Below are 11,386 nucleotides of genomic sequence, written 5' to 3'. Positions count from 1 at the left end.
ATGAGATACAAAAAACGTAGTGAATGAAAAATATAGACATTAAAGTATGTGAATAAATTTTAATTAATCTATTTTTCGAAAACTCTACCCCTGTTCTTTAAGACATTCATAGAAACAACAGCTATGGTTAAACATTATAACACTGAGTTTAATCTTTCATAGCGGACACATAAAGTGTATTCAATATTATCCTGAATAATGAGAAGTCTTAGAAGTTTCCAAAAGTGTATTATTCTGTAAGGAATAAAAATATAACGACCTTTACTTGTATTTCTTGCATCGGTTTTGATTTTTGCTCTCTATTATTTTCCATGTATATATTTTACGTTTATTATATGCATACTCTAGGAGCAACATATTGCATGAAGTTGCAACAGTTTTAGAAAAGTTATAAGATACGTACATTGAATAAAAACGTAAAATTGAATGCGAATATCTTGTGAAAAACGTGAACATTCCCCCGTACGATTTTATATAAAATTGTTCAATATTATACAATAATTTAAGTTGAACACTTAACTGTATAAATTTATTGTATAGTATACTTATTCTTTCGTTATGTTTTGATATAACTACATACATTCAAAGGAAGAATACTATTGTTTGAATTTGTAAACATGGTTGTTTTACTTTATTGATATAATAACAATTTACTATAGAAGTTTGTTGTGTTATACAGAGTGATATATTTCATATGTGGTAATAGTATTCTCTCAGTTAATAAATAACACAGAAGGGGTTAATTTATGTTCTTTCAAAGTTTATTCACTTTGAATTTAGTCCAAAAGTCGGAAGATATATTTTACAAGGTGAAGTTTGTTTTTAAACTTTCTTTTACTAAATATATTCCCTTAATATATTTTCATGAATTAAAGAATGGTGTCATGTCACATCTATGTTTATTAATCAATAATGATACAATATAACGCTAAAAACGTTTTGTTACTGAATTATTTTTACTCCTAAAAACCTATATCCTAATATATCGTTTCATGTTGTTAATTAATATTGGAATTAATAAAAAATTTAACGTAAGTAAAACAATGTAATATTGGAGGTAAATATAATAATGGTAAAAGTTAATTGTGTTAAAAAGATTAAAAAATGTTTATGAGGTAAAATTAATGTTTTTAATCAATTTAAAGGCATGTACAAAAGATAATGAAAAAGTTTACAACGTTAACTCTTGTACTCGAGGTAAAAATATCTTAGTAGAGTATTACCAGACATAATCACAAAAAACTATTTCATAATTTTTATTGTAGATATGTGTATTAAAACGCCCTGAGGTGTATATTTCTTATGTGTTTTGTATATCATATTTATTCATTGGTGTAGTTAATATACGACTGAAGGTAAGATCATTCAAAAATAGATGGTATGAAAAATGTATGGCGTAGGTAAGGAATCGCCTAATAACCTAACCTAGTATGGTCCCTTAACAATAGTATCTCGTAGCGGGTTGGATTATGTTGAAAGTCAAGATCTTCCCAAATATCAACCACTCTGCAGAGCAATACTGGACACATTGTGTCATGCAGGTAAGAGTGCACGTTCGTATTCTTGTTAATGGAGAGTTATAAAAAGTAAATGCTAAAGAAAAGAAATTGAAGATTTAATCCGATATGAGGTTTTTAAGAGTTAGATGCTAGGTCTGGATTACTGGGGTGAGGCTATTAGGGAACTAATGGTCCCTATGCGACTTATCCCGTAGACTTCACTTGCATAATGGTTTCCGTATGCGAGAACCTTAATCTATAGTATAGGAGCAACATTAATAGTATATTCGCATATGACCAGGCAGTGTTGCAGATATTGGAATCTTCAGTGTTCAACTCCAAACTTTTCTGGGATTGTTATCAGGTCACTTTTCACGATCAAATCACCAATGTTGCTGTCAGTTCGGTTCTGGTTATGAGGGTTCTAAGAAAACGATAGGGCTGATGCCTTGGCAGACATTACTTGCATGAAAACATCTGTTAAATTCCTAGTTGTGAAACCACGGGGCTGTGACGGGGTGGGTTGACACTGAACATGTGAAAAGAGAAGACTGCATCTTAGTTAACGAAGGAGTAAGCTGGCTCTATAAACACTTTCTCGCAGTGTAGCATCTCATATTTTCTCCTTAAGCAGATCGCTGTCTTTTCAGATTGTAGGTCTGATCACGGGACATAAGGGTCTGAAATAAATTTTATATAAAATAATAATTTTTGGGATAATCCTCTTTGAACATTATGAAATGAGCAAACAAAATCTGATCAACACCTACATTTTGACATCAATACGATAATAAGAGAAAGTTACTTCATTTTACGAGTTCTGTGTAAAAGTGGTGAATTTCGACATGAGGTTTAAATGCTTGTATCACTGGTTGTTGCGACTGCTAAAACTTTGAAGTGGTAGGTTTCAAAGCTTCCTAGGTGCAAGATAGGTCTTTGATGCTTTTGTACCGTTTTTATAGCACATATTTTAAATTTATATGGAGCTAATACTTTATAAATTAAACAACTTTTCGGAAATACTTGGTTTATTCCGAATTTCAAGTTTACCAAAAAAATTAACAAAGTTTACAAACTTTTGATTCGATTTTCTTCAAAACTTCACACAATCGAACAAATCTAATTAAGAGTCTGATTAAAAATGAATTAAAATTAAAATGAAACTAAAAATTTATACTTCTCAAAAAATGGTTTAAATTAACAAAATAAAATAAAAGTTCTCTTCTCAAAATACTCAAAATCAATATAACACAAAACTTGATATTAACTTTATGACCAAAATTTAATTCACAATACTTCAAAAAATGTAATTAATTCTCAGACTCTGAAAGATGGGAAACTTTAGAAATTTTAATTACAACAGTATAAAAAAATCAAAGATATTAACTAAACGCTGGTACGGGACTTACTACTTTGAAGATTACGGAGGCTGATAGGGATTTAATACGCACTGAAGAAAAATTAAAAAAAACTTGAATTAAATTTACACGCGATAAAAAATGGAATTACTCTAAATCCCACACTATAGGGTTAGAGGAAGAGCTGCGATTCTCAACAGGACCTTGTCGTCGTGGCTTCAAGACTCGAACTGACCAGCGAGCCGGGAGGAACGCATCACCCGATACGTCACTGACCGATCAGCTGATTGCCGGTCCAACTGAACAAAAAAATGTCCACGCACCGCGTCTAGTTAATAAGAGCCTACTTCCTACCGCGATTCAGCATAAATGAATTTGAACTATGGTACATATTTTCCCTAGCCCGAAGCTGCAATCACGGTAGGAACCTAAACCTTTAAACACTCATCCCGGACTAAGTACAATAATATCCCTCCACATGCACACTTTTAAATAACAATTCTTTTGTACTTATCACTACGTGGAGGCTGTGATGTGTAGTCCGAGGGGTGATGTGGTAGAAGGTGTCCGACGTCCAGTGTGGGTCCCCAGGTAGCCATCGCAGAGGGATGTGGTAGGTGAGGAGTAGAGGCAGGTAGCTTCTCCAATGATTGTACGGCCGGTGCAGTGCGGCGGCCTCGTTGATCTCGTGGTTGGCTGGCTCTGGTTCGCTAATAGCACTGCTACCTGCTCCTCCAATCTAATAACAATTTCAGCCAGCGAGGCATTGAGCTCTTGGAGGACATTCCTTTTACAAAATATTCCCTCCGTATAATTGTATGGCTGTCAGTCTTTCACGGTGTTCTTATTGTACGCCTGCGCCAGTGTCACGAATGTAAACCATTACCAGATGTTGTTAATTACAATACAATCAATTTACAGGGATTACAATGGCACAATAATCAATTGTTTACACACAATAAACCTCATATAGTGATAAAAAAAAAAACAATATTACCCTGTCCTTCTACATTTGAAGGAACAGGGAAGAAATATCACTATCAATACAACTCATTGTATACCAAAAAATATTACCCTGTCCTTCTCTATTGGAAGGAACAGGGGACAACAACACCACAACATTACCAAAATTACCCTGTCCTTCTACATTTGAAGGAACAGGGAAGAAATATATCTCATGATATATCACAATACATCAGAATACATCTGTGTATTTACTTTATACACCATTAATGCCATTCATTGTCCCTGAAAATTACATGGTTTACAACAACACTTCTATTACACACTTACACTGGCATTTTATATTATGACTTCTCATCTTAGCCATACAATGTGCTGAAATAAAAACGTCGTCACATCACCCTTTTATATTCCATTATTTATTTTTACTATTATAATAAGCTACTGGACTCTCATACTTAACTTGTTTTGTGTTTTGGGCCAAATTAATACATAATTATATAATCAATTCTTGAAGTTAATTTGAAAAAAAAATTATATTGTCATTTTTATTGTTTTAGACCCATCTTCTATTCCTTTTCAACAATATAATTTTCCTGAAAATAAAACATACTGACCTTTGCCGGGGGGGAGTTAATGTTTATGGAGTTCTCAAATTTCACATTTCGAATTTAAATTTAAATTTAGAAATATTCACCTTTTAAGAAAAACAACCTATCTTTATTTAAAAAAAAAAAAAAAAAAAAACACACATTTAACGAGGATCGATATTTCATTATTATCTCCGATAAGCATTTATATCAGTGAGTTCAATCATATTGCCCAGTCCTTTCTTTCCTATCGAGTCGTAAATACTTTCACTTATCAGGCTCACTTTGTTTTCACTTATCAGGGTTCACTTCGCTTTCACTTATCGGGTTCACTTGTAATTAAACTTTATGATACGGACTCTTACAAACTAATACTTTTACAACGGGCAGGGGCTTGGGCACATCCGGACCTTTTTATGTTTACACAGGAAGCGCTCACAATACTCCTATCTCCTGCCCTCATTGTTCTTGACCTTTCATAACCATAATTGTTTTTATAACCCCCTTTCCAGATTACAAGCCCTGTCCCTAATATTAAATTTCAAAGTGGACCTTCACATTTTCCTAAGATTCTAACAGTCTCTTATTTAAAAGCATTTCCGTCCCTAATTTTTATTTCAAATATTAATTCCTTTTTGAGCAACAGATCTACATGCGCTAGCTCCATTTTTATTTTAAAATAATTTTCTTAAAATAAATCAAATATTCCAAACTCACAATATTATACTAAGTCCTCAGTCTTACACACTACACAAAATTATGCAGGTTTATACACAATGTTCAAGTTCATACAAGTCTTATACAAGTTACACACACTTACAGGTATCAGACAAGTTTATGCAAGTTTACAAGTTCTTTCCTGTAAATAACCTGTTGTACAAGTTTATGCTCAAAAAGAAACAGCAGATTGGCGCAAATTATGTACCGTTTTTTATAGCACATATTTTAAATTTATATGGAGCTAATACTTTATAAATTAAACAACTTTTCGGAAATACTTGGTTTATTCCGAATTTCAAGTTTACCAAAAAAATTAACAAAGTTTACAAACTTTTGATTCGATTTTCTTCAAAACTTCACACAATCGAACAAATCTAATTAAGAGTCTGATTAAAAATGAATTAAAATTAAAATGAAACTAAAAATTTATACTTCTCAAAAAATGGTTTAAATTAACAAAATAAAATAAAAGTTCTCTTCTCAAAATACTCAAAATCAATATAACACAAAACTTGATATTAACTTTATGACCAAAATTTAATTCACAATACTTCAAAAAATGTAATTAATTCTCAGACTCTGAAAGATGGGAAACTTTAGAAATTTTAATTACAACAGTATAAAAAAATCAAAGATATTAACTAAACGCTGGTACGGGACTTACTACTTTGAAGATTACGGAGGCTGATAGGGATTTAATACGCACTGAAGAAAAATTAAAAAAAACTTGAATTAAATTTACACGCGATAAAAAATGGAATTACTCTAAATCCCACACTATAGGGTTAGAGGAAGAGCTGCGATTCTCAACAGGACCTTGTCGTCGTGGCTTCAAGACTCGAACTGACCAGCGAGCCGGGAGGAACGCATCACCCGATACGTCACTGACCGATCAGCTGATTGCCGGTCCAACTGAACAAAAAAATGTCCACGCACCGCGTCTAGTTAATAAGAGCCTACTTCCTACCGCGATTCAGCATAAATGAATTTGAACTATGGTACACTTTAGTTCATTGTGGTAAGCCACCTCTTAGAAGAAGAATGCTCTAGGAGAGCTTTGTGCTATTTGAAATGAATAGGAAGATAATACAATTAAAAAAGCCACCAATAAGTGGTGTATTTTTCATTTTTAAATAAACATTATGATGAATAACAATAGCATACAATACGTTACAATAATATGCAAGATTATTGTCACACATTTTGCAGCCTTATTCTTAGTTATATATAACTATAAAATGTGTTTAACCATGTGTTTAAGTGATATAACCAGCGTAAATACATATGCTATACTAGTTATGATTCACATAAAGATGTCAGTGCCATATACGCTGACAAAAAAGATGCTAATAGAGTAAAGCCGCGTGATGGAATCAGCGCTGCCGCTGGCTCAGCGCAATCACGCAATTATCGGGTTTTCATTTAAATGCCGCGGGCTGTCCATCTCTGAATGTAACTTGCACTGATTTATATAGTTAGCTTTTTACTATTACTCTGTTTGTCTTTGTCGTAATATATATATATATATATATATATATTTATTTATTTATTTATATTAGAAGTTTAAGGTCTTTGTGTAAATACTGTTTCGGAGAGTAATATACCAGTTGTTTTATATTTTTAATAACTTTAATTGAGAGGCTAAAAAATTAAAACAGTGATGTAACAGCAAAATAATAAGAAGTAAGCAAAGGAAATGAGACATTTTAATAAACCATGATTTTCAATAAAGACGTTATATAAAATGAAAAATGACAATGAATGACCAGATGCAAAAAACCTTAAATCGTTTATGCAAATTTTAATAACCATTAGGTAATAACCATTAGTTAATTACACAATTTTAGTTATTTTCTAATAAATTCACTTATTAATTTTTAAGTGCTTGATCATGGAATCATTGATTCTGAATGGCCTTGTCAAAAAAAGAAATATTAGAAAATTTGTATTTATTTACCAGTGAAAGTAATTGTTTGAAGGTTTATTTATTCATAGTTGTTGCTGTACACACTGGTAATTAATTTGCTGTGAAGTATTTTGAGCCTGTATTTACCTTATTTAAATACGTACATATTCTACAACTTTTATATATGTATATATATAACTCGCTTTCGCTCGCCGGGGGGCTCCGCCCCCCAGGCCCCCTTAGGGGTGTTACTTTAAGTTCGGGTTCGAGATCAATTTAGGTATTAGCTAATTTTCTATTAGTACAGTTTTTTAAATCAGGCAATTTTTTGAGAGTGGGTAATTTTATCAGACTCAATTGTATTTGGGGTAGATAGTAGTTGTTCAATATTCAGGTAGGGAGAAAAAGATAGGATTTCAGTGAAAAAAAGGTGAAGAGGCTGATTTATGAGCTTGATATCAAGGATATTATAAACTATTGCATTTGATCATTTGAAGGTAATAGAGATGGTGGTTTTAAATGAAGAAAATGCTTTTGATGGAATAAATGGGTGGTTGGAATTTCAGTACAAAAATATGTATGAATTTTGAAATGAGTAAAAGTAAGTTGGCTGTTTGTCGGTTAACCTACGCTCAGGCATTGAGGTTAGCGTATTCAGTCTCGCCACAGGGATGCACAAAACGCAGAGACCATGTATATGTACACATTTATAACAACAAGTAGCTTATTAAATCAGCTTTGGTTTTAAGTGCAATAGTTAGTTATGTTTATGGCATAACTTATGGTTGAATGCAATGGTAGAACAGGTTGTTAAATTGTTAAAGTATTGATTAAATATGTCAGATGGTTGATGGCATGAAAACACGATGACTTAGACAATGATAATGAATGGTGAATTGACTTTGAGGTAAAAGAATTGGGTTTATTTTTTAGGATGAAAAGAATATTGCTGTTTAATTAATTTGTCATTATTCGTTTTAAGCAAAAGAGATGGTTGATTTTGTGTGTGTTGAATATGAATAGTGGTTTAAAAATATAGAATAAAATGTGTTTGGAATTTTGAAAAGAACAGAAAATCAGTTGTTTGCCCGTCGGTTTACCAACGCTCAGATATTGAGGTTGGCGTATCCAGTCTCGCCACGGGGAGGCCGGCAAACTTAGAGACCATATCTATTTACATATTTACACAAAACGGGGAGTTTTATTCTGGCAGATCCCCTTGCCTACTGCTAATAAAGTCATCAGGGAGTTTTGGTAAAGCAGTTCCCTTTGCCTACTGCTAATGAAATCATCAGGGAGTTTTGGTAAAGCAGTTCCCTTTGCCTACTGCTAATGAAATCATCAGGGAGTTTTGGTAAAGCAGTTCCCTTTGCCTACTGCTAATGAAATCATCAGGGAGTTTTGGTGAAGCAGTCCCCTTTGCCTACTGCTAATGAAATCATCAGGGAGTTTTGGTAAAGCAGTTCCCTTTGCCTACTGCTAGGTCAAATCACGACGGGGAGTTTTTTTTAAGTGGCAGATCCCCTAGCCTACTGCCGAAGACTTAATCAGTGTTTAGAAGGAGCTCGTCATATACAATATTCTTTGCATAGGCGACTCCTTCTACTATTCTGTCGTCTGGTACAAGAACGACGATGTCGTCTGGACGTCTCACTCTGCTCAACAGGACGTAGAGCTGGCCATGAGTGAAGCAGTCCGTTCTCAGGTCGACTCCGACGTACTCAATTGTCTGGCCTTGGCTCTTGTGACCAGTCATGCAGTACGCCAACATGAGGGGGAACTGACGGCGACAAACCCGGAGCGGCGATCCTTCGGCAAACGCGAACCTGAACGTAATCCGGGGAATTCCGATAGGTTGCGTGTTGCCGATAAGTCTGACGGTGATCAGTCGGCTGCTGATCGCCGTCACAATGACTTTGGTGCCGTTCACGAGTCCATCACCGATATTTAAGTTTCTCATGATTAAGCATACGGAGCCGACCTTGAGACGCAGGACGTGATCTGGCACTCCTTTGCCAGTGGCCTGGTTGAGGAGATTTACGTCCACATCCAGCCCGTCGTCGTCTTCTCTGTCCACGGTGTCCGCGCTTCTCAACTCATGAATGCGCCCGTCCATGAGGTCTAGGATGCGACCGTTGATCTCCTTGACGTTCACATTCAGAGTTGAGAGTATTGCCCGTCTCGCACAAAGATCAGGATCTCGCAGAACACCAGGAGGAAACACATCCGTTATTAAGTCCGCGAGAGAAGTGAGGCATCTCACCCCAGTGAGGGGAATGAGAGACTCTCTCTCGCGGCCTTCTCCAAAAAGTAAAGGATTTATTGTTCCATTGCCTACTCCAAGGAGGAAGTTGGAGTAGTCAATGGAACCACTAGTTCTCTGGGGTGTCGTCAGGGAAAATAGTGTGAACAGTCGCCACAGATGTGACGCCCGAAGTGACACGCACGCGACATCAGCTGGTGTGCGAGCCTTCTCAACGACGGGCGCAATCTGACGGAAGTCCCCGGAGCAGATGAAGATCTTATTCCCGAATGGCACACTACTATTCATGAGATCCCGGAGGGATCTGTCGATCATCTCGAAGATGTAGCGGTGTGCCATCGGGGCCTCATCAAACACAATGAGCTGTGCTGCTCTGATGAGTTCTGCTCGCTGGGACCCGTTGGTGATGTTCCACACACCTGTGCCGTGACCTAGGTCTAGAGGGAGTCGGAACATGCTATGTGCTGTTGTTCCTCCAGCCATGTTCCTTGCAGCAATCCCTGAGCTAGCCACGGCGAGTGCAACCTGTCGACAACCACGGACATACGCAAGGATGACACGAATCAGAGAGGTCTTCCCATAACCCCCGGGACCGTCCAGAAATATGATTCTAGAAGTGCGTCGGTCACGGGGGTTGAGAAGCAGAGAGCGAACGTACTCAAACACACGGCGCTGGTCTGGGGAGAGTTTGGGCACCCAGTCCTCAACGATGGTTCGCTGGAGGTTCTCGCCGTAGTTGAGTAGCTCTCTACCTAACTCAGTCGTGTCATCCTCGACGTAGGGGAGTCCATGATCTTTCAAGCACGATCCCTGCTGGCGGAGGCTCCGATCGATGTCTATCAAGGTAAGTTTCACCGCCAGTTCAGGGTCGAGAGGGTTCCTTTCTAAGTGATCCTCGCTAAGGTGGTTCTTGAAAGACTCCCACAGAAGAGCAGCGGGAGCTCCCATGTTGCAGAGGATCACGAAGAAGGAACGGAGCCTAGGTCCAGTCATAAACGTAGATGCCTCGCGCAGCGCGTGATTGTATTCTTCTTCGTCTTCCACCAGGCCGAGATTGCGGGCTACGTCCTGAAACGTCCGGCAACCAGGACCGCCACGAGCCAGAAGATCAACGTAACCACGGCAAGGTGTAGACATAAGTAGAATACGAAGGTAGTATTGTTCTCCTCGGTTGGGAGAGACCCACATCAACCTACATACCTTCTCACCACGCTGGCGAGTCGTTACAAAGTGATGGCCATCGGGGTGTTCGTACAATTCCGCAGTACGTGGGCGCTTAGTGTGCACCATGAACTTCTCGTAAAATGTCTGGTACGTGACATTGTCAAAAGTTTCATGGTGCGGGCGATTGAAGTAGACCATAAGCTTGGAGCTTGCTTGAGTGACTGCATCAGAGAGCTGTCTCGGCCGAAAGACAACACTTTGTTTGCCCTCTAAATGCACGGGAAGACACTCAACGGTGGGCTCGAGCTTTGACACAGGAAAGTCGAGAAGACGCCAGCATGCGTCGCTGGCACCCACCATTCTCTTCGTCACGTAATGCTCGACCTCATCCTCTTGTTTCCCCAGGGGAGTGACGGTTACGTTCTGGAGAGAACCGCCTTTCATGAGGTACTTAAAGAGGTACTTGATTACGCGACGAGTAGAAGCAAGCTCCAAGTTTATGGTGCGCCTCGTATTTGAGCAGTAATGCGGAATTGTACGGAACGACCCAGCCATCATGCACTTTGATCTGTCTCCTCCGTGATGTGATAAAGCCTTCGTTTGTGTAGTCTCGTTTGTATTGGACGAACCCCCTCTCGTCCACGTGGGTGGTTTGGCAGGCAGGCTTGGGGTAGAACTTGTTGCAGTGCCCCTTTGCAGAGTCCCAGCACAGGAAGTCGGTGCGGTGGTCAGTACCACATGGACCATGAATCATGTGTTTCAGCACCAACTTCCTGAGTCTTCCAGCGGCTTCCTCCTCCGAAGGGATGTCTGCGCGTATTACGGAGTCAATGTCACGTGCCTGTACCGGTCCATCGCCGTCAATTTTAAACACAATGTGGGCATGAGGAAGGCCCCTCATTTGCATTTCAATGACATAGACG

The 11,386-nt window shown here is 37.8% G+C and overlaps 1 protein-coding gene across 1 annotated transcript; it reads right to left on the bottom strand.

The window, feature by feature from the left end:
- Positions 1 to 8,579: 8,579 nt before the first annotated feature.
- LOC124370822 (ATP-dependent DNA helicase PIF1-like) lies at positions 8,580 to 10,907 on the bottom strand. The gene has a single exon (XM_046829120.1). The coding sequence runs from the start codon at positions 10,905 to 10,907 to the stop codon at positions 8,580 to 8,582; it is 2,328 nt and encodes a 775-aa protein (XP_046685076.1).
- Positions 10,908 to 11,386: the final 479 nt, after the last annotated feature.

Source organism: Homalodisca vitripennis, unplaced genomic scaffold (genome assembly GCF_021130785.1).
Source record: "Homalodisca vitripennis isolate AUS2020 unplaced genomic scaffold, UT_GWSS_2.1 ScUCBcl_553;HRSCAF=2829, whole genome shotgun sequence".
Taxonomy (NCBI): domain Eukaryota; kingdom Metazoa; phylum Arthropoda; class Insecta; order Hemiptera; family Cicadellidae; genus Homalodisca; species Homalodisca vitripennis.
This window is presented reverse-complemented; position numbering and strand designations above follow the sequence as displayed.